Below are 27,996 nucleotides of genomic sequence, written 5' to 3'. Positions count from 1 at the left end.
TAAGAAAAAAAACAGTCATTTATGTTGCAATTTGAAGTGGTAAAGCATACAGTTAGAGCATAAAACTAAGTGAAAATGTTTATATATAGCAGTCTACAAACAATAGTCATATGAGTCAATTTTGGAGGACAGGCTCCCCTCTCAGGAAATCTTCACCCATATCCTCTATTTAGTTTTCTCAACATGATCTGCCATAAACTACACTCCAAGCATTCCAACTCTACACCTACAGTCTTCACATTGCAGAACCACCAAACATGGATCATTCGTGGTCTCATCTACCAGAAAACAAAAGATAAATAAAGTGGATCTATGTTAGTTCTTGTTAACAGAATCAACCAACGATTGAGGAGCAAATAAATGGAATGATATAGTAGTAACAGATGGTATGCACGAGCCAATGCATGTGCTTGTTTATTTGCTATGAAATTTGGTAATACAGGGAAGGTTCGTACCCTAGTTGGAGAGTCGTCTGCTGCTGATGAGAGTAATGCTGATTGCTTTGCATGAGATTCACTTGAAGGAAGTTCCTTGAATCGTACGGAGCCATGACCTCATATTCAGTTGTCTGGGGTAACATATTCATCTGTTGCTGTGCTCTCTCATTCTCAGCAATCTGTTTCCACAAAAGCTGCTTCTCAATTTATTGAGGTCACAAATTGGGGGGTGGGGGTGAGGGAGGGGGGGGAGAGAGAGAGAGACCTTGTTCCTTAGATACATGTTGGCATTTTGCAGCTCCACCTCCTAAGAAGCAAACGAGATTAGATTATAAGACAACCAAACAAAATAATGAGAAATCAAAATGCTTTGGACTCAATATTTACCCTTTTCTGCATGTATTCAATTTCAGCAAATAGCAACTCATTCTGACACAATAAGAAACAATCAATAAAGAGAGATGGATGTGCAAGAAGAAGCAGATTATACATGTAGAAGATTTTGTCAGCAATATTCTTTCTAGATGACTACCTTTTTTGTCCTTATTTTGTTTATGCCCTTTTCCAACCTACCCTCCAGTTGCTTCAGGTCCCTAGGGCTCATAGAGCCAAGAGACTCTCCCATCAAATTCCTACAAATCAAAGACATGTTAGAACTAGTAACCCCAAAGCTTGAGAAGCAATAATTCTAGCTCAAGTGTGCACGTTACCTGTTCGAATTCTGAAGGCTGATTATTTGCTGACGCAGTTTGGTTGACTCTTGTTGATAATACTACAAATTACAGATCAGAAAGCGTTAAGCCTGTTCTTTGAGGAAATCTATATAAAATCATGCAACAAATTTAAACTGCCGATTTGTAATAATAGCAGGAATCAGCTTTTGTAAGTTTGGAATTCAAAAGATAGTGCTCCAAGAATTTGATTGCCTCATAAAATGCATGTTAAACATACAAGAATAATAAATTATACAAACAGAATTTTATATGTCAGCGTTACTAGCTATTAGATTGTTCGTAATCAAGCGGAAATTAGCAGTTCTAATTACTCCACATTGACTTAAAAGCAGAATTCAAATAATATTAGATAGCCAAGATTCTTTTCTTTCTTCTTCCCAAATGCACTAAAAAAGCTAAGAATGACTCTATCAGTCTGGTAATTCTTGCATCATTAAGTCGACATAGATGTGGTCTATAATCAATCAACCAGAAGCTTTTTTTTTTTTCCTTTCAATTTTATACTGGATTGCATGATCTGTAACATGCCCTTCCATAAAAGAGCGTCATTGTGATTAAGCAGCAATAAGATAACAAGAAAATGCTTTCCAAGAAAAAATAGACCAAGTATTATAGGTAGATTAGTTCGAGAAATATCCATACATCTCCTAATTTTCTTTTGAGAGATGATCATAAGCACCAGTATCACAAAAGCTATATGTATGTAAAAAGATAAAAGTTTAGTTGGCCTCCGTTTTGTTGTCTTTGTTTACCAACTTGATGAAATTTGAGAGGAGATTGAAGTGGAGAATGAGATAAAAAATTGGAAGAGAATATAGATCTAGGATTCTTTCTTTTTTTTTCTTAGTACATAAGGCCTCTTATGTGTGAGGCTACCACGTCCTACAAAAGTTCATACATCAATACATAAATCATTATGATAATATGAGCCTAACCATATATGAGCCCATACATGAACCCAACATACAACTAAACCAAACTTAAATAATTTAGAAATTAAAAAGGATAAACATTATATTTTAACACTCTCCTTTAATGGTTGTTCTTGAATGCCCATGAGGTCTTTAAAGTTGATGAATTTCTCTTTAGGTAATGTCTTGGTAAGAATATCCGCCACTTGATTTTGAGTCTTCACATACTTCACTTTAACTTCTTTTTCTTCTACCACATCTCTTATAAAATGATATTTGATTTTGATGTACTTGGTGTGGCTATAATAGATAGGATTCTTTGTCATAAAGAAGGTAGACTTGTTGTCATAAAGTAGTGTAGTGGCTTCTTCTTACTTCTCATCCATATCTTCTAGTATTCTTCTCAACCAAATTATTTATTGTACCATCAAGATAGTTGAGATATATTCGGCTTCCACAGATAACAATGCCATAATATCTTGCTTCTTTGATGCCTAAGATATGACACCGGATCTAAAAGAAAATGCATAGCCCGATGTGCTCTTCATATTATCAATGCTTCCAGTCCAATTACTATCACAAAATTCAAATAACTTTACATGGTCATTTATGCTCCTTTCATACATGATGCCATAATCTTTAATGCTTTTGATGTATCTCAACTCTTTTTGCCACCCCAAAGTGAATCTTGCTTGGCTTTTGCATGAATCTACAAAGTAAACTTGATGCAAACGTTATATCTGATCTTGTAGTTGTGAGATACAATAAGCTTCCAACAATGCTTCAATATAGTGGTGCATTGGCTTCACCACTTTCATTTTCTTTCATGAACTTCTTATTTACCACCGAAGATGTTGCTACAACTTTGCAATTCTCTATTTTGAACTTCTTGAGATACTTTCTACATACTTCTTTTGACAAATAAAAATGTCATCTTCTCTTGGCTTGATTTCAATTTTCAAAAAGTAACGAAGCAAATCCATATCATTCATTTCATATCTTCTCATCATATCACTTTTGAAAGCTAAAATCATATTCTCATTGTTACCGATAATGATCAAATCATCAACATAAAGAGAGACAATGAGAATGTCATTACCTTGTTTCTTCACATAAAGTGTTGGCTCACTTAGACTTTTTTGAAAAATTTTTCCATTGAAGTAGGCATCAATTTGAGAATACCATGCTCGAGATGCTTGCTTCAAACCATATAATGCTTTCTTCAACTTGTACATTTTATTTTTTTTAACTTTTGATGATGAAGCCTTGAGGTTGTTCTACATAAATTTCTTCCTTCAATATCCCATTCAAGAATGCCGACTTTACATCAAGTTGGTGTAGTTTCCAATCTTTGTATGCCGCTATAAAAATGAGAGTTCTAACTGTATCATGTCGAGCAACCGATGTAAAAGTTTCTTGATATTCAATCTCGGATAGTTGAGAGTACCCTTTTGCTACTAATCTTACTTTGTATCTTTGAATGGATCCATCCAGATTGTGTTTTATCTTATAGATCCACTTCAAGCCAATGATTTTCTTATCATTTAGTTTCTCTACTAGCTTTCAAGTTTTATTTTTCTCCATCACATCAATTTTTTTTTGTATTGTCTTGTTCCACACTTCTTCATGTATAGCTTCTTTATAAGTTTTAGGCTCAATCATGTAAAAGTTATAAGTGGCATAAGTGGCATAAATATCACTTAGACTTCTCATTCTTGTGGGAATGAAATTTGGAGATGAGCTTGAGCTTGAAATTGGTAATGAACTTACATTTGGAGAAGTTTGTGATGAACCTTCATCTTTATTTTCTTTATTTTGGGCATCATGAATTTCTTCATCAAGAGTAACAATATTTTTTTTAATTTTTTTATCTTTTCAATCCCAATTAGCCTTCTCATTGAAAAGAATATCTCTTTTTATGATTACCTTGTTGTGCTTCAAGTTAAAAAGTCTATAACCTTTTGATTTAGAACTATAGCCAACAAAAATATATTTTTCACTTACTTCATCAAGTTTGTAGCTCCTCTTCTTTGGAACATGTGCATAGCATATGCATCCAAAGACTTTGAAATGCTTCACCAAAGATTTTCTACCAGATCAAGCTTTAAATGGTGTCTTATTTTGGAGAGCTTTTGTTGGACATCTATTTATTAAGTACACCACCGTATACACTACTTCCGTCTAAATTAAATTTGGAAGGCCTTTGTCTCTGAGCATAGATCTAGCTATCTTAAAAATAGTACGGTTATTTCTTTCGATAACTCTATTTTATTTTGATGTGTAGCCAACGGTCAATTATCTTTGCAAACTAACATCCTTACAAAATTTTTCAAATTTATTTGAGTTATATTCACTACCTCTATCACTTCCTAGCACCTTAATGTAGTACTCACTTTGTCTTTTCACAAGATTTTTGAAATTCTTGAAGATGGTAAATGCCTCGGACTTATGCCTCATAAAGTATACCCATATCATTTTTGAGTAGTCATCAATGAAAGTAATGAAATAGATATTACCGGCATGAGAAGAAATTTTCATAGGTCCACATATGTCAGTATGAACAAGCTCCAATGGTGCTTTGGCTCTCCATGCATACTCTTTTGAAAATGCCTCTCGGTGTTGTTTTTCAAGTGCACATCCTTCACAAATTTTTTTCTTTTCTTGTATTGTCGGTAGACCATACGCCATATTCTTTTGATGTAGACTTCTCAAGCTTTGAAAGTTCAAGTGTCCATATTTTTTGTGCCATAGCCATGACTCATCATTCACCTCCATCTTCCATACAACATTCTTTACATAGAATAAAATAAGAGAAATTTTTTTATTTTTCTCCATATTGATATTTGTCATAAGTTGCTTTTTCTCTCCTTTATCATATATCTTGCATCCATTATTTTCAAAGTGCACCGTATGCCCATGCTTAATCAATTGTCCAACACTTAGAAGATTTTGTGTCAAGTCCGGAATAAATAGAACATCATGGATTATCTTCCTCCCTTTCTTTATATCAATTGCAATTGTCCCTTTGCCTCTTACTTGGACTAGTGCATCTGTGAGATTGAAAAACTATCAATGTTAATAAAGATGGACTTGTCACCGGTCATATGGTTGCTACATCCACTATCAAAATACCATACATCATTTTTTTGCTCTTCCGTGGTTTGACATGTATAGAATGTACTTTGACCGTCTTCATTTTCTTTAGAGAAGTGTGCTTGCTCACTTGTTTGGTACTTACAATCTTTTTGAACATGGTCAAACTTTTTATAATTATAACATTGGGGTTTTCTCCTAAACCAATAATCTTTTTCAACATGAGAAGATCTTTCACATATGTTACACTTAAGTTGAGTGCTCTCATCATTTTGATTTCTTGAAAAGTTACTTCTTCCCCTTCCTTTTTCTCTCATATTTCTTCCTCTTCCTCTATTTTGGTTTTCACCTTTAGATGACTCTCCTTTAACTTGTACATTACTAGACGGTTCTCTTTAAGGATTTTTGTCAAACACTTTGAGCTTAGATTGAAAGACACTTTCTAATGATGATTTTTTGTGCTTAAACAATCTTTACTCATGAGCTTCAAGAAATCTCATCAACTCATGAACACTTAAAGTAGAAAGATCTTTAGATTCTTCAACAATAGTAACTATGGTATCAAACTTTAGAGGCAAACTAGCCAAAATTTTCTCATATATTCTTTGCTTGGTGATGGTTTCACCATAGCTCTTCATTTGATTAACAATCTCTATGATTTTAGAGAAATAATCCTTCAACTTTTTATTTTCTTACATTCTCAAATTATCTAACTCTCTTCTTATAGTTTGAAGTTTGATAGTTCTCACCTTGGTATTCCCTTGAAATTTCTCTCGTAAGATATCCCATATCTCCTTTGATTTGGTGGCTCTAATGATTCTTGAAAAAATCTTGTTGGACACCGCTTGTTGGATGAAAAGAGGGCTTTGGTATTCTTCTTTTTGTAGTCCTTTATTTGCTACCTTTGTTGGTTAGTTGGAGTGGATGCTCTTCATATCCACTCTCCACCAAATCTTAAATCTCTTGTGAAATGAAGAGGGTTTTCATCTTGATGCTCCAATAATCATAGTTTTCTCCATAAAAAATAGGAATAGAAGGTTGATTGATACTCACACCCATGTTACTTGAACTTGCCATGGAGATCTTCTAGAATGGTGCTCTCTTTTTTACTTGTTATCTTCAAACTCAAATCTTGTTGATCTTTCTTGCTCCGATACCATTTTTGTTGGCTTTGTTTACCAACTTGATGAGATTTGGGAGGAGATTGAAGTAGAGAATGAGATGAAAAATTGAGGGAGAATATAGATCTAAGGTTCTTCCTTTTTTTTTTCTTAGTATATAAGGCCTCTTATGTGTGATGTTACCACATCCTATAAAAGTTCATACATCAATATATAAACTACTATGACAATATGAGTTCAACCATATATGAACCCATACATGAACCCAACATATAACTAAACTAAAACTTACATAATTTAAAAATTAAAAAGAACAAACATTATATTTTAACACGTTTGTCTAATTGAAGTTTAAACTAGTTAAGCATGATAGGTTTAACTTGCAATAACCAAATTAATTGTGCATGCCATGTGCAAATGTCGAGAACGAAGATCCTTCTATGCACTGGTTGCCTATGAACATATCCAGATTGCCTTGACAACTTAAGACCAGAATGAATGTTTAGTAGGGCTTGTCAAGAAACTGTGGCAGCATGGCAAATTTCAGGTTGATAGACAGTTCCAATATAAACGATGGTTACATGATCAGGACTTAAATCTCTAAAAAGTGGTAGGCATGCAGAAGTGGAGATTTAAATAGAGAACAAGAGAAGGAGATGTCAGGCAGAGACCAAAACAATCTCGTACTCCACAACTGGTCCCAAAATGGCCCCTCATAACCTTTCACATAAATGCATTATAATTTCCTAAAAGACAGAAGACATGGAGACTTCCATGAGTTCTAGGAGGAGACACTACCACAACTCCAAAAAAGTATCTTCTTTAACCTTCCCATCTTTGAACAGACCTGTAAGTGTTTGTGCTTTATGGATAAATAAATTCGTTTGATTGGAGATGTCTCAAGCAGTTGGGGCTCAAGAGTTGGGACGATAAGGTGCTTGGTAAGCTTAGGTGATCATGTAGAGGAAATCAATAGAATTGGTAGGAGCATGATCAAATTTACAAAAAGATTTTAAAGAGAAATTAGATTAGTGTTTGAGCCTAATGTGGGAAAGTACCAGCTAAGGCTGCAAATTTTTGTCATGAAGAGGTTGGTGGCAGTAAATCCTTTTTCTGTTATATCATTGCAATTGCAAGGACAAGGTGAAATAAGATCTCTAGTTATGGACAAGCAACAATCACTAAATTTTCATATTAATATCATATTATGTGTTATCATGAATACCATTTACAAGAATAGGATGATAGAGAGGCTTAGGGCTGAAAAGGACAAGCAGGTGTGAGAACCCTGGATAGCTAACGTGTCAGAAAAAGAGGTTTGGTCTTTGAATGTCAACTTTTGTGAACAAGACCTATGACATAATTTTGTAAGTTAATCGAAACCGTTCCTCGTTGCTATGAGGGCAGCTCTTCCATACCACATGTAGGGTTGTCTCCACAGTAAACAAGATGGAAAAAGGACACTACATGATAAATTAAAATTTGAGTTTCCTTGTGAGAAAGTAGACTCTGGCTTTTATCGAAATTTTCACTGTAGATGGACAACTAATGCGGATGAACCTACTTCACGTTAACCACAATTTTGCAGTATGGTAGTAACTTTTGGATCGCTGTTGAAGTTGGCAAATTTAGGATAGAAGAACTAATTTGATTCTTGTTACTCTCAAAATTGCTAATGGTTGCTAGCAGCAAAATAAAAGTAAAAAAAAAAAAAAAAAAGCAGAACCTACCAATAACATAATTGGAGTTGGCTGCTAGAATATATACGATAAAGGTTAATTATTTTTTTGATCACTGATCTATAAAAAGTTATAGTAAAATGGTCACTGACCTATAATATATAACAAAATGGTCATCAATCAACTTCAATTTTATAACAAAATGGCCACTGACTTATAACATGTAACAAAATGGTCATCAATTAATTTTAATTTTATAACAAAATGATTATTTTGTTATATTCTTAGTATAATGGACGGAATTAGTTAGAGTAACCATTTTGTTATAAAATTGAAATTGATCGTTGATCATTTTATTATATGCTATACATCAGTGATCATTTTATTATAAAATTAAAATTGATCGATAACCATTTTATTACATATTATAGGTTAGTAACTATTTTGTTATAATTTTTTATAGGTCAGTGACCAAAATGTAATTAACCTGATATAATAATTATCTTCATCAACAATTCTTTGATGATATCATTATCATCATATATATCCAGTTTATTTATTATAAATTTGAGAATACGAACTTATTGTAATTAATTTAAGCTGGAATCTCAAAAATTTTGAGTTGATAATCTGTTCAGTTTCCAATTATGTGTTTTGCTCAAAAGAAAATTGGGCAACTTAATTACATAGTATCACAGCCAAACTATCATAAGCATTGAGCTCCAATATCATTTTTAACTGACAAAGGAGAAGCTGGGCAAAAGAGAATCTACTAATTAACGCGCTTCCCCATTTGAATCTATTTCTTTGTTGTACTTCCATTTACTTAATTTATGCTTATGTGTTCCCTCACCAAATAATTGTTGTGTATACCTTTAGCAACATAGCATCACCCATAACAATAGCTAACTAGAAGATGCATTCAATCAAAAGAGTAACGGATGATAGTACAATCCTAAAATATGTGAAAAATAATATATAGCAGGAGTAAGAATTAAAAACAAGGTGGGCTGCATGTCAAGAAAATGAAATTAACCTTTCCCAGAATATGGAACTGAAAATGACTAGGATGATCATGAGATGTCTTAATGGACATTGTTCCAATATTATCATCATGGAAGAGTGAATTTTCTTCTAGAAAATTATATAGTGAATTTCCTTCTGAAGCAAGCTTATAACTTTGAGACGTGTTTTAGGATAGGGAGATGCCAAGGGGGGCGATCTTACTATTGCTTGTGTTGAAGCAAATCTAGATTTCCTAACTAGTTTCACTTGGATTACGATGAAAAGAATTGGTGGCTGACCAATCTGGCTGGGTCGATGATCAATCTGCAATGTGACTTTGCTTTGGAAAGACCGCCAAATGACCACCTACGTCTTCGATTTCATTAGCGTACAATGATATAAAATGAAGGGAAATGGATGTGTGCTTTCTCGAAAAAATTTCCTCCTTGGAAGGATGTAAGATATGAAACTTTACATCACTCTTTAAGGATTGGTATTGTATGGTTCAGTGCTGATAATTTTATTTGAAATATGTAGCTTTTGTAAAAGAAATGAAGGACTTTAGCAAGTTTGTTGACAAAAAAACCCTTAAATTTTGGAAATTAAAAAAAAAGGGGAGTGTAGCACTTGTCCTAATATTGTTTAGCAGCGTTTCATCATTCTAGATTGGTTTATCCTGGGGCCAGTCTTTAGTTTCTGTTCAACATGGTATCATTCACGGATGCTAAGAAGTGTTAACCTGTCAATGTTGTGCCCATGCATCCAAGAGCATATCTAAAAAAATTTATAATGGGAAAATTATTAAGACAGTGGACTACGATATTCAAACAAGAACTATTAAAAAAAAAATTTATCAACTTGAATAATGCAGGTTCCGCATGCGGAGATGTTTCTTCTTCCCAAAGCTAATAATGAGTTGGGATAGCGAAGACAAGTGTAGAAAGTCTGGTTGTTCTACAAAATGAGCCTTCGTGAAGCTTAAGCTTTAGGATTTTTTTTCTTGGTAAAATAAGCTTTAGGTTTTCACGTCATAGAGATGTACTAAATATTTATATGAACGAAAAAGGGCCCTCCGTGGTCATATATATGTTCTTGAGTTGCTTTTTGTTGGCCAAGATTTTTGCATTTTTCTAACGCCTGTCCATTTTAAGTTTTTGGCTGTTACACAACAAACGATCATGTGGGGAAATCAGTGTCCCAAACCAACAAAGCTACTCATCTTTTTGAGGAGATGAAGGTGGAAGATAAAAATCTAAAATGCATGAAGCAAGAACTCCAAATTAGGCTTTTGACATTCTCTAAGTTATCTTCGGATGTTATCTTGATAAACATTTGTTATTATTTTACTGTTTCGTAGACCCATTGAAAGATCATGATGAGTGGAAAGTTAAGAACACCCTTAGCCCACCCTACATTTTTATTTTTTTGAGAAATTGGAGGAAGTAAGTTACTTCCGCCAGATAATATTATAAAAATAATAATAGAAGTTAACAAGTTGAATGATAAGGACTCAAAAAGGGAGAGGAGGAGTGGCATATTTGCTGAACTTTACCATCTGATACAGCCAAAACACAGAGATTCCATTCTACCAGTTCGACCCACAATCTCGATACAGAGAAATAAAGGAGATGATGCAGGACATTCAATGAATGCGATAGATCTGATTGGATTTGGAAGCCTGACGAATATCTGAATCCGATATATGAATGTTCCTGTAAATTATCTCCAAATGGTGCCAACTCGGTAATTGAACTTGAATACTGATGATCAATATATCTATATAGAGCTTGAGACATTACTCAAAACTTGAGGAAAATGTTTGTTTGCCGCACTTCTTGTCTAGTCTTCAAAAAGTGATGAAATCTTTTTAATCAAGGTCAAGTGAACATTTGCTTCGCTATGGAAGATTCTGTTATTTCTTTCAATCCAGATATACCACAAAGTAATGGCAACGAAGGTGTTATAAGCTTTGTGAAATTTTTTATCAACTTGCCATTTACTTATTGGCAGCCAAAGATCAGTGACTTCAGTTGGAACTGCATTTTCTGGAAGGATGTGACACCGGATCTCCTTTGAATAAGGGCATGATAAGAAAAGGTGATCTTGGGTTTCACTATGGAAGCAACAGAGAGCCCACCCTACATTTTAGAATTCCCTGGAACGTTGATTTCGTACACTACATAGAGCCGAGAAAGATGGAGTCCTAACTGTAACTACGAGGCCTTCACGCGAGTTCACCATGCTTCATATTGAGAAGAAAAATTAAAATCCTGAATCATAGATCTATTTCTTTGACTATTACATTGCATATAGATTCTTTAAGATCCACTCTACCATAAGAAGGAATACTTCTTTGAAAGAATTTCATCTTCAAAAGATGAGGATAACCATACCTTATGATAACAGCTTAGTGCATTTCCATTTCAAAAACAGCCTAGTGCATTTCTTTTGTTTACAATTCTATAATGCCAGTTTCTAAATCCCCAAGATATTATACACTCAAATCAAGCATATTCTCAACTAATAGTTGTGCTTAATAAGTGAAAATAAAAAAGGCCATTGGTGAGCTGATACAACCATTACTTTCATGACTTTGTATCAATGGCTTTGGCTGTGACTTTATTGGACCTTGTTCCTGTGGAGATACTCAGAGAGTTCTATATTATTCAGTTGATTCAAAGTACGAATATTCTGTTAAAGATATTAATTTGTAATTCTAGAACCTAATGTTAATTAATAGCCTTGAGAAATTCAAGAGACTTGAGAATTTCAAATGTCATCTTGGGAAAGCAAAGAAACAAATTTATCAGGTTCTAGAATATTAAGAGTCATATTGTAACTCTGAGAGCCACTTTTACATTCATCGTGGTCAGGTTCTAGAGTCATCTTTTGTAACTATAAATAGGAGGCCGTAGAGCCCTTGATATGCGGTGAAGCAAGAGTTGGAGCCTTTCCTATCATATCTTCTCTTTCTCTTTCAATAGAAAGTCATATTCTTTTGCATAAATCTCTTGTATTCTTTTTAGCACCCAACAAATTTGGTACTAGGGCCACCATCTCTCTTACCTCATATTTGCATACTGAGCCCTCCAAAATCCACAAACGAGTCCTATAAGCCCTATGGCAGCAAACACTAGCAATACCACCTTCAATTATACCTAAACTTCGGCTCCTATCTTTGAAAGAGAAAACTATGACTACTGGAGCATCCAAATGAGGATGCTCTTCATGTCACAAGATCTCTGGGACTTGGTCGAAGGAGGCTATGAAGAACCAGCAACTCCAGAAGCTTTCGAGGCATGGAATCAAGCAAAGCATAAAGAGTATAGGGAGTGCAAAATGAAAGATGCGGAGGCCTTACTCTTCATCCTTCAATGGGTAAGCAAGTCCATCTTTCCTAGAATTATGGATGCAACTAAAGCTATAGATGCATGGGAAATTTTAAAAAAGGATTTTCAAGGCTCTAATAGAATAATTTGTATCAAGCTTCAATCTTTGTGGAGGGAGTTTGATAATCTTAAAATGAAGTAAAATAAAACTGTTATAATATTTCTTTCTAGAGTTGCTGGTATCGTCAATCAAATTAGAAGCTATAGAATACTATTCCAGATTGCAAAATTATCCAAAAAGTTTTAAGAGTTCTGCTAGCTAAATTTGAGCATGTAGTTACAGCAATTGAAGAATCAAAGGATTTATCTACTTTCTCATTGCATGAACTATTGGGCTCTCTGGAAGTACATGAGGAAAGAATGAACAGGTTCGCCTCTCAACCTCTGGAGCAAGCTTTTCAAGCCAAACTCACAATTGATGCATAGAAGAGTGAGCAAGACAGCAACAAGAAGGAGTCATCTCAAAAGAAAGATCAACAAAAAAGAAAATGGAAGTCAAATTTTTTGGAAGCTCCAGGCAAAAAGATAGGCAGAAACAATAGCTCAAGAAATGGTAATTCCTCATCTCAATGTTTTATTTGCATGAAGTTTGGGCATGAATCTAGAAACTGTCATTTTAAATGTAGAAGATGCAAAATTCCAAATCATTCTGAGGGGGATTGTTGGTATAAAGAAAAAAGGCAACCTAATGAAGCAAATTTTTCTAAAGAAAATTGTGATGACCAGTTGTTTTACTCTTGCATGAGCATATAATAAAAATCACAAGATATTTGATATCTAAATAGTGGATGCAGCAATCACACGATAGGAAACCAAAAGCTCTTTGTCCAACTAAAAATGGCTTCTTCTCAAATCAAGCTTGGATATAGCAAACTACAACAAGTTGAAGGCAGAGGTGTGGTAGCAGTTTACACCAAAGGAGGTATAAAAAAACTAATTCATGATGTTTTATATGGTCCTGGTATTGCTCAAAATCTCCCTAGTGTTGGACAATTGGTGCAAAATGGTTATTTGGTTTTTTTTGAGAATGGTGAATGCACAATTCTTGATAAAAAGAAAGACATCGTTATTGCTAAGATCAAAATGACTTCAAACAAGGTTTTTTGTCTTATCATATTAATTAACAAAAATGTAGCCTTATAAGGAGAAAATATTGATGATTCCTATTTATGGCATTTGAGATATGGTCACCTCAACTATAAAGGCTTGAAGTTGTTGAAAGATAAGAATATGATAATTGGGCTTCCATCAATAAACAAAGGTCACTTATGTGAAGGTTGTGTTTATGAAAAACTGCATCGGCTTCCATTTCCAAAGAGGGCTTGAAGGGCACAAGCTCCGCTAGAGCTAGTGCATGCTAATCTTTGTGGTCCTACTAGAACCCCTTCTTTTAATCAAAAAAATTTTTTTCTTCTTTTTATTAATGCTTATACTAAAAAAATGTGGGTATTCTTTCTTGAGCAAAAGTAAGAGGCATTTTCTTTCTTTCTCTAGTTTAAAGCTTTTGTAGAGTGGCAAAGCAATCATCAAATCAAGACTCTAAGAACAGAATGTGGAGGAAAATTTATCTCTGGACCCTTCATGAACTATTGCAAGGAGAACGGCATCAAGAGATAACTCACTATCCGCTATACATCAGAACAAAATGGAGTTGCTGAGTGCAAGAACCGTACAATTATGAAGATGGCTAGAAGTATGATGAAAGGCAAAGGCTTGCCAAATAATTTTTGGACTGAAGCTATTAATATAGCTATCTATATCCTAAATAGATCTCTAACAAAAATAGTGCTAAACAAAACTCCTTATGAAGCTTGGCATAGGCAAAAGCCTCAGGTCAATCATCCTAAAGTCTTTGGCTGCATAGCTTATTCTCTTATTCCATCTCAAAATAGAGATAAATTTGATCAAAAAGGAGAAAAGCATATCTTTATTGGATATAGTGATTAGTCTAAAGGCTATCGCCTTCTGAATCCTATAAAAAATCAACTTGTTGTTTCTCGAGATGTGTTCTTTGATGAACTTACAGCATGGCAATGGGAGGCCAATCCTCCTGAACGTGCAAGAAGAGATGAGTTTAGGGAGATAGAAGCAAATCAAAAAGAAACTGAGCATCAACCAAGCCCAATAAGAGCATCAAGAGAAGAAAGTTCAAGCCAAGTCATCATAGATTCTGTTTTACCCCCAAGAAAGGTGGGCAGCTTACGTGAGATCTATAAGTCTTATGACGTTGCCTTCTTTTCATGTGAACCATAGGATTTTAAAGAAGCAAAAAAAGATGAGGTATGTCTAAAAGTCATGGATGAAGAAATAGCTGCTATCGAAAGAAATTATACATGGGAGCTTGTTGATCTCCCAAAAGGCAAAGATATTATCAAGCTCAAATAGATTTATAAGACAAAGTTCAAAGAAGATGACTCTATCGATAAGCACAAAGCTCATCTAGTTGCAAAAAGTTACACTCACAATGTTGTGCCCATGCATCCAAGAGAATATCTAAAAAAATTTATAATGAGAAAATTATTAAGACAGTGGACAACGATATTCAAAAGAGAACTATTAAAAATAAAATTTATCAACTTGAATAATGCAGGTTCCGCATGCGGAGATGTTTCTTCTTCCCAAGCTAATAATGAGTTGGGATAGCGAAGACAAGTGTAGAAAGTCTGGTTGTTCTACAAAATGAACCTTCGTGAAGATTAAGCTTTAGGATTTTTTTTCTTGATAAAATAAGCTTTAGGTTTTCACGTCACAGAGATGTACTAAATATTTATATGAACGAAAAGGGCCCTCTATAGTCATATATATGTATCTTGAGTTGCTTTTTGTTGGCCAAGATTTTTGCATTTTGCTAACGCCTGTCCATTTTAAGTTTCTGGCTGTTACACAAGAAACGATCATGTGGGAAAATCAGTATCCTAAAACCAACAAAGCTACTCATCTTTTTGAGGAGATTAAGGTGGAAGATAAAAATCTAAAATGCATGAAGCAAGAGCTCCAAATTAGGCTTTTGACATCCTCTAAGTTATCTTCAGATGTTATCTTGATAAACATTTGTTATTCTTTTACTGTTTCGTAGACCCATTGAAAGATCATGATGAGTGGAAAGTTAAGAACACCCTTAGCCACCCTACATTTTTTTTTTGATAAACTGGAGGAAGTTACTTCCGCCAGATAATATTATAAAAAATAATAATAGAAGTTTACAAGTTGAATGATAAGGATGATAAGGACTCAGAAAGGGAGCGGAGGAGTGGCCTATTTGCTGAACTTTACAATCTGATGCAGCCAAAACACAGAGATCCCATTCTACCAGTTCGACCTACAATCTCGATATAGAGAAATAAAGGAGATGATGCAGGGACATTCAATGATTGTGATAGATCTGACCGGATTTGGAAGCCTGACGAATATCTGAATCCGATATATAAATGTTCCTGTAAATTATCTCCAAACTTTTGGTGCCAGCTCTGTAATTGAACTTGAATACTGATGATCAATATATCTATATAGAGGTTGAAACATTACTCAAAAACTTGAGGGAAATGTGTGTTTGCCGCATTTCTTGTCCATTCTACAAAAAGTGATGAAATCTTTTTAATCAAGGTCACGTAAACATTTGCTTCCAACGAAAAATTCTGTTATTTTTTTCAATCCAGATAGACCACAAAGTAATGGCAACGAAGGTGTTATAAGCTTTGTGAAATTTTTTATCAACTTGCCATTTACTTGTTGGCAGCCAAAGATCAGTGGCTTCAGTTGGAACTGCATTTTGTGGAAGGATGTGACACCAGATCTCCTTTGAATAAGGGCATGATAAGAAAAGGCGATCTTGGGTTTCACTGTGGAAGCAATAGAGAGCCCACCCTACATTTTAGAATTCCCTGGAACGTTGATTTTGTACACCACATAGAGCCAAGAAAGATGGAGTCCTAACTGTGACTATGAGGCCTTCACGTGAGTTCACCATGCTTCATATTGAGAAGTAAAATTAAAACCCTGAATCATAGATCTATTTCTTTGACTGTGCTCAGATTACATTGCATATAGATTCTTTAAGACCCACTCTAACATAAGAAGGAATACTTCTTTGAAAGCATTTCATCTTCAAAAGACAAGGTTAACCATACCTTATGATATAACAGCCTAGTGCATTTCCATTTCAAAAACAGCCTAGTGCATTTCTTTTGTTTACAATTTTATAATGCCGGTTTCTAAATCCCCAAGATATTATACACTCAAATCAAGCATATTCTCAACTAATAGTTGTGGTTAAGAAGTGAAAATAAAAAAGGCCATCGGTGAGCTAATACAACCATTACTTTCATGACTTTGTATCAATGGCTTTGGTTGTGACTTTATTGGACCTTCTTCCTATGGAGATGCTCAGAGTTCTATATTATCCAGTTGATTCAAAGAACGAGCATTCTGTTAAAGATATTAATTTGTAATTCTAGAACCTAGTGTTAATTAATAGTCTTGAGAAATTCAAGAGACTTAGAAAATTCAAATGTCATCTTGAGAAAGCAAAGAGATACATTTATCAAGTTCTAGAATACTAAGAGTCATATTGTAACTCTGAGAGCCACGTTTGCATTCATAATGGTCAAGTTCTAGAGTCATCTTTTGTAACTATAAATAGGAGGCTATAGAGCCTCTGGTATGCGGTGAATCAAAAGATTTATCTACTTTCTCATTGCATGAACTAATGGACTCTTTTGAAGTACATGAGGAAAGAATGAACAGGTTCGCCTCTCAGCCTCTGGAGCAAGCTTTTCAAGCCAAGCTCACAATTGATGCAAAGAGGAGTGAGCAAGACAGCAACAAGAAGGAGTGCTCTCAAATGAAAGATCAACAAAAAAGAAAGTGGAAGTCAAATTTTTTGGAAGCTCAAGGCAAAAAGATAGGCAGAAATAGTAGCCCAAGAAATAGTAATTCCTCATCTCAATGTTTTATTTGCAAGAAGTTTGGGCATGAATCTAGAAACTGTCATTTTAAATGCACAAGATGCAAAATCCCAAATCATTCTGAGAGGGATTGCTGGTATAAAGAAAAAAGGCAACCTAATGAAGCAAATTTTTTAAAAAAAATTGTGGTGACCAATTGTTTTACTCTTGCATGAGTACACAACAAGAATCACAAGATACTTGGTATCTAGACAGTGGATGCAACAATCATATGACAGGAAATCAAAAGCTCTTTGTCCAACTAAAGCCGACTTCTTGATCTCAAATCAAGCTTAGAGATGGCAAACTACAACAAGTTGAAGGCAGAGGTATGGTAGCAGTTTACACCAAAGGAGATATAAAAAATATGTTCCTGGTATTGCTCAAAATCTCTTTAGTATTGGACAATTGGTGTAAAATGATTATTTGGTTTCTTTTGAGAACGGTGAATGCACAATTCTTGATAAGAAGAAAGACATCGTCATTGCTAAGATCAAAATGACTTCAAACAAAATTTTTCCTCTTATCATGTCAACTAACCAAAATGTTGCCTTAAAAGGAGAAAACTTGATGATTCCTACTTATGGCATTTGATATATGGTCACCTCAACTTTAAAGGCTTGAAGTTATTGAAAGATAAGAATATAGTAGTTAGGCTTCTATCAATAAATAAAGAATATGAAGGTTATATTTATGGAAAACTACATCGGCTTCCATTTCCAAAGAGGGCTTGGAGGGCACAAGCTCCGCTAGACTTAGTGCACACTGATTTTTATGGCCCTACTAGAACCCCATCTTTTAATCGAAAAAGATTTTTTCTTCTCTTTATTGATGGTTATACCAGGAAGATGTGGGTATTCTTTCTTGAGCAAAAGTCAGAGGCATTATTTTTCTTCTTTCAGTTCAAAGCTTTTGTAGAGCGGCAAAGCAATCATCAAGTCAAGACTCTAAGAACAGATCATGGAGAAGAATTTATCTTTGGACCTTTCATGAACTATTGCAAGGAGAACGGCATCGAGAGATAACTCACTGTCTGCTAGACACCAGAACAAAATAGAGTTGCTGAGCGTAAGAATCGCACAATTGTGGAGATGGCTAGAAGCATGATGAAAGGCAAAGACTTGCCAAATAATTTTTGGGCTGAAGCTGTTAATACAGTTGTTTATATCCTAAATAGATCTCTAACAAAAGCAGTGCTGAACAAAACTCCTTATGAAGCTTGACATAGGCAAAAGCCTCAGGTAAGTCATCTTAAAGTCTTTGGCTGCATAGCTTATTCTCTTTTTCCATTTCAAAATAGAGATAATTTGATCAAAAAGGAGAAAAGCATATCTTTATTGGATATAGTGATGAATCTAAAGGCTATCACCTTCTGAATCCTACAAAAAATCAACTTGTTGTTTCTCGAAATGTGTTCTTTGATGAACTTGCAGCAGGACAATGGGAGGCCAATCCTCCTGAATGTGTAAGAAGATATGAGCTTCTGGAGATAGAAGCAAATCAAAAAGAAATTGAGCATCAACCAAGCCCAATAAGAGCATCAAGAGAAGACATTTCAAGTCAAGTCATCACAGATTCTATTTCACCCCCAAGAAAGGTGGTAGCTTACGTGAGATCTATGAATCTTGTGATGTTACCTTCTTTTTATATGAACCACAGGATTTTAAAGAAGCAAGAAAAGATGACGTATGGCTAAAAGCCATGGATAAAGAAATAGTCACTATTGAAAGAAATTGCATATAGGAGCTTATTGATCTCTCAGAAGGCAAAGATGTTATCAAGCTCAAATGGATCTATAAGATAAAGTTCAAAGAAGATGACTCTATTGATAAGCATAAAGCTCGTCTAGTTGCAAAAGGTTACACTCAGCAACCTAGCATAGACTTTACAGAGATATTTGCACCTATGGTTCGTATGAAAATACTGAAAATGGTTCTTGCTGTTGCAGCTCAAATGAAATTATCGGTTTACCAACTTGATATAAAATCAGCTTTTTTGAATGGTGAACTTGAAAAAGAAGTTTATGTGGAGCAGCCTAAAGATTATATCATACAAGGAAAAAAAACTAAGGTGTATCGGCTTCGGAAGGCATTATATGGCCTAAAGCAAGCTCTGCATGCATGGAACACCAGAAATGATGGCTATTTTCGTCAAACTTGTTGTCAAAGGAGCCCCGGCAAGGCTTCATTATACATAAAAATGCAATGTATGGATTTCTTAATCCTTTGCTTATATGTTGATGATTTGATCTACATTAGCACAAATTCCATCATGATGGAAGAATTCAAAAGAACAATGATGAAGGAATTTGGAATGACTGATTTTGGACTTATGCATCATTTCCTTTGCATCCAAGTTACTCAGTCAAAAGATAAAATTTGTATATCGCAGTGGAAGTATATTAAAGATTTGCTCAAGAAGTTTCATATGGGAAATTGCAAGCCAATGCCCAGTCCCTTGGCTAAAAATGAAAAATTTCAACTTCATGATGGTGCTCAAAAAGTTGATGCCACAACTTATATAAGTTTAGTTGGCTCACTCATTTATGTAACACATACAAGGTCAGACATTATTTTTTCGGTTTGTCCCTTATCCAGATTTACGAGCCAACCAAGCAAACTTCATTATGCGGTTGCAAAAAGGATTCTTCGTTATATACAAGGCACTAAAAGTTTGTGCCTAAAGTGTGAAAAAGAGGAGGATAACAGGTTGATTGGATATTCTGATAGAGATTGAACTGGTTTTCTTAATGATCATAAAAGTATATCAGGCTACGTATCTTATCCGGAAACAAAAGCAATATTTTGATCTTCCAAAAGCAAAAGGTAATGGTACTTTCATCTGCTGAGGCAGAATATATTTCAGCCACTGATGCAGTTTGTGAGGCTGTATGGCTTAAGAGAATTTTTTTAGATATTTTTCATGAAGAAAAAGGTCCGACAATTATTCGATGTGATAATATGTCTGTAATAGCTATGACAAAAAATCCTGTGTTTTATAACAGGAAGAAGCATATTGAGATTCGCTTTCATTTCATTAGAGATTTAGTTAAAAAGGAAGATATTCAACTGGAGTTCGTCAACACCAACAAGCAACTTGTAGATGTCTTCACCAAGGCAATCACCATTGAAAAGTTTCAACAAGCCAGAGATACTTTGGGAATTACAAATTAAGAGGGGGTGTTAAAGATATTAATTTGTAATTCTAGAACCTAGTGTTAATTAATAATCTTGAGAAATTCAAAAAACTTGGGAATTCCAAGTGTCATCTTGGGAAAGCCAAAAGACATATTTATTAGGTTCTAGAATACTAAGAGTCATATTGTAACTCTAAGAGTCACTTTTACATTTATGGTGGCCAGGTCCTAGAGTCATCTTTTGTAACTATAAATAGGAGGCCGTAGAGCCTCTGGTATGGTATGTGGTGAAACAAGAGTTGGAGCTTTTCCTATTATATCTTCCTTCTCTTTTTCAATAGAAAGTCATATTCTTTTGCATAAATCTCTTGTATTCTTTCTAGCACCCAACACATTAATTCAACATCTCGAGGATGACCTTAACATGAGTAAATTTTTTAAGGACATTTAATAAGAATCACTAACAAGAGATACTATCAGGAGACCTTCTATAAAGTTATAGCTCACTCATTATGGTGCTTGAGGATTTTACATTCATCAAAGATGCAAAAACTGAAAAATATGCTCGAGAAGAATTAAGCTACAGAAACTATGCTCTCCCGTTTTAATCTGTCTTCTGTCTCTTTGTTCTGTACAGAAACTATGTATATATATTTTATGAAATAAATGGGTGGCTAATCGCTTCACTTTCACTCAAGAAAGGAAGAATTAAGCTGCATAAATTAGTAAGTTGTATGCAGACTATCATTTTAAGGACACAAGCTATTAGGGCATGATACATATAATTCAAAATAATAAAGACTACAACGGAGAACACTTGAATTAAGAACAAATCGGAGAGGACTAAGCAGAAATCCTAGTGCCCATAATACCATTTTTTTATTCTAGCACTCAAGTGACATTTAGAATTGGGATCAACATAACAAGAACTATGCAAATTTGCTAGAAAGAAAAGTATGAGCCGGTTAGATTGTGCCACAATTGTTGAACATCAAGATGACACATAGACAGGGTTTAGCTAATATAGATGCATGATATATTGATTTAAAAGTCATCTGTCTAGAGAGAACACATCCATTGCTAACGTGTACAAGATGAGCCATGCAGTTGGACAAACACATCTCTCCACATGTATTCTTGCAAAATAAAATAAAGGTAAAGATGTGGATTAAATATGACAAAGAGATATTACCTGAGAATCAGCTTCAGAAACAGATCCAGAGTTGGAGGTATCAGTGCATGCTCTTTTATACCTCTCGATGGTAGCTTTCACACTGCACATGCACACAGAATAGCAATGTTAATTAAAACATTAGAAGCCGTGTGTTCCAAAACTACTCATCACTTCAATAGGTCATGTTTTGACATATTTGGTTTTATTGATTAGTTGACCACAAGTGTTTCTCCAGAATCATTCTTATGTTGCATTTAGAGATTGTTCCATCAGTTTTATCAACATAATACCAGCTTGCAGATAAAGCACAAAATATTATCTGCTATGATTGGATAATTGTGACAACTTAACCAATGCATCTTCCTTCCCATATTCTGCTCCCATTCTTGATCTAACACCATCAAACATCAGTTGCAGCCTTCCAAGAGGGTGATTTATTGGCTAACAAATGTGGGTTTTCATATATTTCTACATAATTAAAGATGTGATATATGTGGACCTTTCATTAAATTAATAATCGTTCTCTTGTGACAAATTACATTGCTTGTTGACAGAATATAGTAACCACATATTATTTCCAATTTTGATTTTGAATACTATGTTGCTTTTAAGTTGAAATAAGCACTTCTAGAAAAGGATGTGTCCTTGTGTTTGTAAGTGTCTTGTGACGTGAGGCATGCTGTGAAAGAAAATCTGTTCTTTGGAGAAAAAAAGCCATTGGAAATTATCTTCTTCACAATCGACTAGGACATGATTGTAGTTCTGAGACTGCCCACTTCTGGAACCACATGATCCTAGCATCTTCTGTTTCAGTTCATTGACCTCGACTATTTTTCTTTCCTCCTAAAAGTTCTCATGTTCCACTTATGGAATTTATCACAGATATATTAGAACATTTTATTTCTTTTTATGAGGACATCCAAAAACTGAGATGATCTAGAATCACTGGTTATATTGTAAAGGTTAACATCTGAAAAAGTCAGATATCAAGGTAGAAAAATGTTGGATTAACGAGAGAGAAATGTAGAAGGCTTCGCAATTGTCTATGCCGAGAGTTGCCATGCATAATGATAATTTATGCTCTTGAAAGGATTTGATGGTACCAATTGGCCAAGTTGGTAAAGTCTCGTGTTGGCATAAGCGACTTGGTTTTGGACCTATACTTGCTCTAGTAATTTGCTGGACCTCTAGTGATCCTAGTACTTAAAAGAAGAAATCTTGAATTGCGTTTGAAAAAGTTTCAAAATAAATCTGTGATAAAAAGCATCAACTATTCTTGATAATCCATTAGCATCCTAAATATATTAAAAAAAAAAAAAAATCAGCTGGTATTTTTGAAGGCCCCCAATCAACCACCAAAAACAATATAAATTTCACACCAATTTAGAATCTAGTGCAGGCAACCCGGAGTAGAAGAGCAGGTTCATATAATTTTAGCAGCTTAAGGTATTTTTGTATATTTGTATATACGGAAACTAGTATCTTAGCATGTCACTGTTTTTAGAAAATCCATTTCATGTGTGAAGAATTTGATGGAAGTCTTGGACATCAGTATTTTAATGCTAACTTTTCTTGGACATAGACTAGGCATCATTGTGGAACAAGGGAAGTGTAAATTAACTATATGTGAAGAAATCTGTTAAATAGCTTTTTAATGGAAAATCAAGTTATGCACTACAAGTACTATAATTATAATTTTGGTCGATGTTGTTACAGTTGTCCATGCCAATGTTGGCTTGAAATGAGTCATAATTAGCCAGTAGCATGCTTCCCTATCCGGAAAGAAAATGCTTCACTCTGCAAAAATCTTTATTGAAGAGGTTTTCTTATAATTAACTCTTCACCAAAGAAAGGAACAAAAATCTGGAAATATAATGATCACCAGGATCTTTTTATAAAGAAACGCAAGTTTAGTAAATTTTAAATGTATCGACAGTTTGTGTTTAGTTATCCATAACCGTTCATAATGCAGATGATCATAAATTTATTAACAATTCTTTAAGGGTGAGATAGCCATAAATGGAACAACGGCATATCGGGAAAAAACAAATGATAAGCAAGGAACAAGACTGAAAATGCCAAACAAAAAAAAATGAACTTTTTGCATGTCATTTTAGAAACGTTTAGCATCGATTTTTTATTTCTACTAATGCTTCATCAAATTTATATGCACGGCAAATTCTAGCTGAACTTAGGGGAAAAGAAATCAGAGCTATGATGTTTATTGTTTGTGAAATAACTCCTGGTAATGTTTATCAAATAAACAGAAGTTTCCAGGGCTGTATTTGGATAATGAATGATCTTGTACTGATTCAAAAAATAGTGATTCATCAATCATCAAATTTACAATGGCACTATAATTTTCTTGGGAGAGTAGCCTTCAGTAACCTCATATGCATTCTTTTTTAATCATAACTAAACTTCATTCTGAGAATCAGAAGTTTAGCACAACGCTGGCAAGTTCCCTTTGGCAAGGCTACGCAAAGAAGTGATGGTATCTCTGATGTTATCCATGGAGAGATTAGCAAAAAAGTCTTCATTGACGTGGCCGTGATTGCTTTATAGTAGAACAAGGACAGTCTTTTTTGTGCCAAAGAAGGAAGAAAAAGAGAAAATAAGAACTAGAGGTGCTTATTTGTATCATAAGGTTCACATATGGATGTTTTTCTCAAAATAAATAAAAGGTTGTGTGTACCAGACTTCATTGCCCAGTTTGAATCATAACTCAAGAAAATGAGGAAGTGTTTTTTAGAAATTGAAAAAACCCGAAATTGAGAAAGAAAACAAAAGAAACAAATTCTCACTCAGTGAATTTGTATTAATTCCATAGGACATATAACACTAGGTAATATAGCTATTTCCAGCAACTCAATATGTTGTATAATTTTATCAAACTTTTGTTTTATATTCCTAATATAGAAATATTAGCAAAAAAGGAACATCCTGCTACATAAGGAGAGGTTGGATGCAGATGTTTGCTCTCTAATAGTGACAAATAAGATGTTAGCTTATGAGGGATTATTGAAAAAGAAATTCATCTTTAACATCCACCTAATGAATCGTCAGAGAACCTTATAGACCGAATCACACAGTTCTTCCTTTCATTTGGTAAAGAAACTCTAATTCAGCGTGGCCTCAAAAGACTAAAAAAAAAGAAAAAACAGAAAGGAAGGGAAACGTAATAATAAATTATGTGGAAAAATGAGTTGTTATACTTGAGTGGCTTTTAGCGGGAAAAGGTTCTTATGCAAAACCTACATGATGCGGAGAAAAGTTCTTATTTTGTCTGCCGTAAACCCTATGGCTTCAAGTGCTAAACAGCAGCACCCAATCTTAAGAATGTTCTAAGCACTAAATCTTAAAAAAAAAAAAAGGGATGTTATAAGGGGTAGAGAAAGAGAAAGAAGAGATCGATGATTTTGTAATGGGGAATATTATTATTCTTTTCAGAAAACCACAAAAAAATTCTGCCAGAGGTTTAATCATTTTCAGAAATATCTTATAATCAGCTAATATCTTGCTAATTAGCTCAGGTCCTCAGTGCACTGTTGCAACCTTTATACCCACAACCTCACATCAAATACACTAATATTTGCTTTTACCAAAAAAAAAAAAAAAACTAATATTATGCATTTTAACATGTCTCAAATCCAACTAAAGAACTTCCAAAAGATTTTCTCACTCAAGTGAATCATATTGATTTGAAGACTCAGATCAGATGTCATCAAAGGTCTTTTCGAATATGCATTTAATATCATCTACTTTCCACATTTTCTTAAATCCAGTTCCAACTAGGTTTGACCCAACCTCATATCTTCCACCACAGAATAATGGAGTGCTGAGATGTTACAGCCAACACCAACAAAGTGAATATATCAAGCACTTACTACTAAACAAGACAGGAAGAAGAAAGGATTGGATGCATGTCACCCGAACATAAATAAAATAATAAACTCCGATTCCCAAAGCCCCAGGTTTTGTCTTCCGCTACCGGACCTTTCGCCAACCTTAGTTTCCTCGAGGATCCGATTGGCTCCTCTCTGCCACGCTGGCACGCGATCCCACGATATGATTGGCCCGACCGCCTCCGCCCTAAAGACCGCAATGCTTAGCCCTTCCACACCGTCGCCGCTTCCTTTACCCGCGGTGCAATCACCATGTGCGCTCTCCTTTGCCCGCCTCGATCACCTCCACCCCCCTGTCCTCGCGCCCTTCTTCCGACCCTTTTATTCTCAGCCTTTGTAGCTTTGCCATGCCAAAACCCCCGGAGTACAATCACCCTATTGGCTCCAGTTCTCCTCCGTACTCCCTCAGCTCCCGTAAAATATTAATTTTTTGACGAAGGGATCGGAGGAGAGAGGCGGGTGTGGCGGAGGTGGCAGAGATGGTGTCAGAATGGGAGGGACTGGGGAGATCTCGTGAACGGTTCCCTCCAAAGATTCGTAGAAGCTAGCAACCTGTAACATACGTAGAGATAGAAAGAGAGAAGGGGTAGAACGGGAAAGTAGAGTTTCAGCGAAACCGTAACCCGCACCGGTGAAACCCTAGCCGGCCATTGGTTGCAATGGGTAATGAGAAACGACTAGCGGAGTGACGTGTGAGGAGAGGACTACTTTGTCTAAGGAATGGGCTAATGGGAGAGTGACAGCTCCTTAGCAGTCTGATGGCTGACGTGAAGAGAGAGAGAGAGAGACAGAGAGAAGGAAGGATGAGAGGAGTATAGCAGGAGGGAGGTGGGGAATAAAGAAGTTGGAAAGGGAGCAAAAGATAAAGGAAATGGCAAGGCTCAGATCCTAAGGGTGGGGTGGGAGCTCTTCCCTCCAATACCAATACCCCAACCACTCCCAACCCTCATCCTTTACCTCACCTTACTATTCCTACCACTTCTCCCAACTGCTGCGGCCTTCCACAGATCCATGCTTCCACCCAACAAAGCAAGGAAAGGGAACAAAAGAGAGAAAAATTTTATAATAAGAGATGGATCTCTAAACAGGAAGCTCACACAATAACACCACCCCATCAGGGAGAAAGGAAAGAGCATAAATAGAGAAAGAAAAAAAGAAGAGGACCACCAGGCTAGCAAATACAAGCTCAGCACCGCACTGTACTAAATCTATCTAAACATCCTACCGCCCACAGCATGGGTTCCCCCACACTGTTAGATCTATCAACAGTTCAGATCTAACTACAGAAAACCAAAAGGAACAAACAAGAAAAATCAGCCTCAGCTAGCAATCCAGCAAGTCTCACAAGAAATAATTCCTTCTTTTTTCTTTCAAAAAAGTAGAAACATATCTAAAGATCCATGCCTCCAAACCTATGAGGAGTAGCTATAGTAGACTAGTTTTTTTTTGTTTTAACCCAACAAAAAAAAAAGAGAAGGAAAAGAAGCAAAAAGAGTGACTCTTTTATGGCACGGAAGTGAAGCAAGAGGGAGGCGGATGGTTGTAGTGGATCATCAAAGAACATCACCTGTTGTTGGCGTATTCGTAGAGGCGGCCGCGGCTCGAGAAGACGATGAGGGCGACCTCCGCGTCGCAGAGCACGGACAACTCGTAGGCCTTTTTGAGCAGGCCGTTGCGGCGCTTGCAGAAGGTCACCTGCCGGTTGGTCGTGTTCTCTATCCTCTTGATCTCGATCTTTCCTCGACCCATCTTCTCCGGCCGCTCCAGTGCAGCTACCTCTTGGCTCCTCCTGCCTTCGCCTGAAAGAAACAAAAGAAAAGGAATGGAGTCGAAGGTGGAGAGCCGAAATTGGTTGCCGATCACGGTGGCTTCTTATAATGAAGCTACTAACACCAAAGTCGTATCAAGGGATGGAATTGGGATCTGGAGGGAGAAATGATCATTTTAGCGGTCTTACTTTTTTTGTTAGTATATATATTTTTTGGCTTACCGGTAAGATGGGAAAGTGGAGAAGGGGAGATGAGGTGAAGAAGGCTGAGGACAGAAAAGGAGAGCAATTCTAGCTGGAGGCTGTCCTTGCCCGCTTTCTATCCTCTCTAGAAAGAGAGATGCACAGAGTGTAGTGGGGTTTGCTTTTGGATAGAAGAGAAGTTATTTATAGACTTAGAGAACGAACCAACCCTCCTTCCTTCCACTTCTCCTTTCTCCACTCCACTCTATTATTTCTTTTCTCTGATGAGTTCGTTTCTGTATAGCAGCAAATGCAAAGCAAGGACTAGTTATTTAGTGAGCCATCCCTTGCCATCAGTTTTATGAATGGGATGATGGGTGGGGACTCCAGAGGGAGAGAGAGAGAGAGAGAGAGAGAGAGAGAGGGACTTTGAGAAAGGGATTATTAATGGGCTGCGAATAAGACGGTGGATGAGTTGCACTCAAACTAACATACTGCACAAAAGTAAAACGAAGGGT

General features: G+C 35.5%; 1 protein-coding gene and 1 long non-coding RNA gene across 10 annotated transcripts; one reads left to right on the top strand and one right to left on the bottom strand.

Moving 5' to 3' along the window:
• Positions 1-27,919, bottom strand: LOC105040564 (MADS-box transcription factor 3). 6 transcript variants are annotated; one of them, XM_019849509.3, is made up of 10 exons: positions 27,518-27,675; positions 27,419-27,450; positions 27,095-27,326; positions 21,641-21,722; positions 1,148-1,209; positions 970-1,069; positions 825-866; positions 703-744; positions 456-616; positions 1-278 (listed from the first exon to the last, which is right to left on the bottom strand). In XM_019849509.3, the coding sequence occupies exons 3-10, from the start codon at positions 27,274-27,276 to the stop codon at positions 275-277; spliced, it is 675 nt and encodes a 224-aa protein (XP_019705068.1). In that variant the 5' UTR covers positions 27,277-27,326; positions 27,419-27,450; positions 27,518-27,675; the 3' UTR covers positions 1-274. The 6 variants fall into 6 exon arrangements, with proteins under 6 accessions (XP_019705068.1, XP_010915446.1, XP_010915444.1 ...); XM_010917144.4 differs by lacking the exon at positions 27,419-27,450 and having other exon boundaries at positions 27,518-27,901; XM_010917142.3 differs by lacking the exons at positions 1-278; positions 27,419-27,450; positions 27,518-27,675 and adding an exon at positions 27,708-27,919 and having other exon boundaries at positions 407-616.
• Positions 8,618-21,088, top strand: LOC140856630 (uncharacterized). 4 transcript variants are annotated; one of them, XR_012140152.1, is made up of 4 exons: positions 8,618-12,358; positions 12,716-12,922; positions 13,164-18,553; positions 18,746-21,088. It is a non-coding gene; the product is annotated as an uncharacterized lncRNA (long non-coding RNA). The 4 variants fall into 4 exon arrangements; XR_012140153.1 differs by having other exon boundaries at positions 8,618-12,922; positions 13,164-17,641; positions 18,215-18,553; XR_012140151.1 differs by having other exon boundaries at positions 8,618-12,922; positions 18,746-19,170; positions 19,261-21,088.
• Positions 27,920-27,996: the final 77 nt, after the last annotated feature.

Source organism: Elaeis guineensis, chromosome 3 (assembly GCF_000442705.2).
Source record: "Elaeis guineensis isolate ETL-2024a chromosome 3, EG11, whole genome shotgun sequence".
Taxonomy (NCBI): Eukaryota; Viridiplantae; Streptophyta; class Magnoliopsida; order Arecales; family Arecaceae; genus Elaeis; species Elaeis guineensis.
The sequence above is the reverse complement of the archived record's forward strand: the minus strand, read 5'-3'. Positions and strand labels throughout refer to the sequence as shown.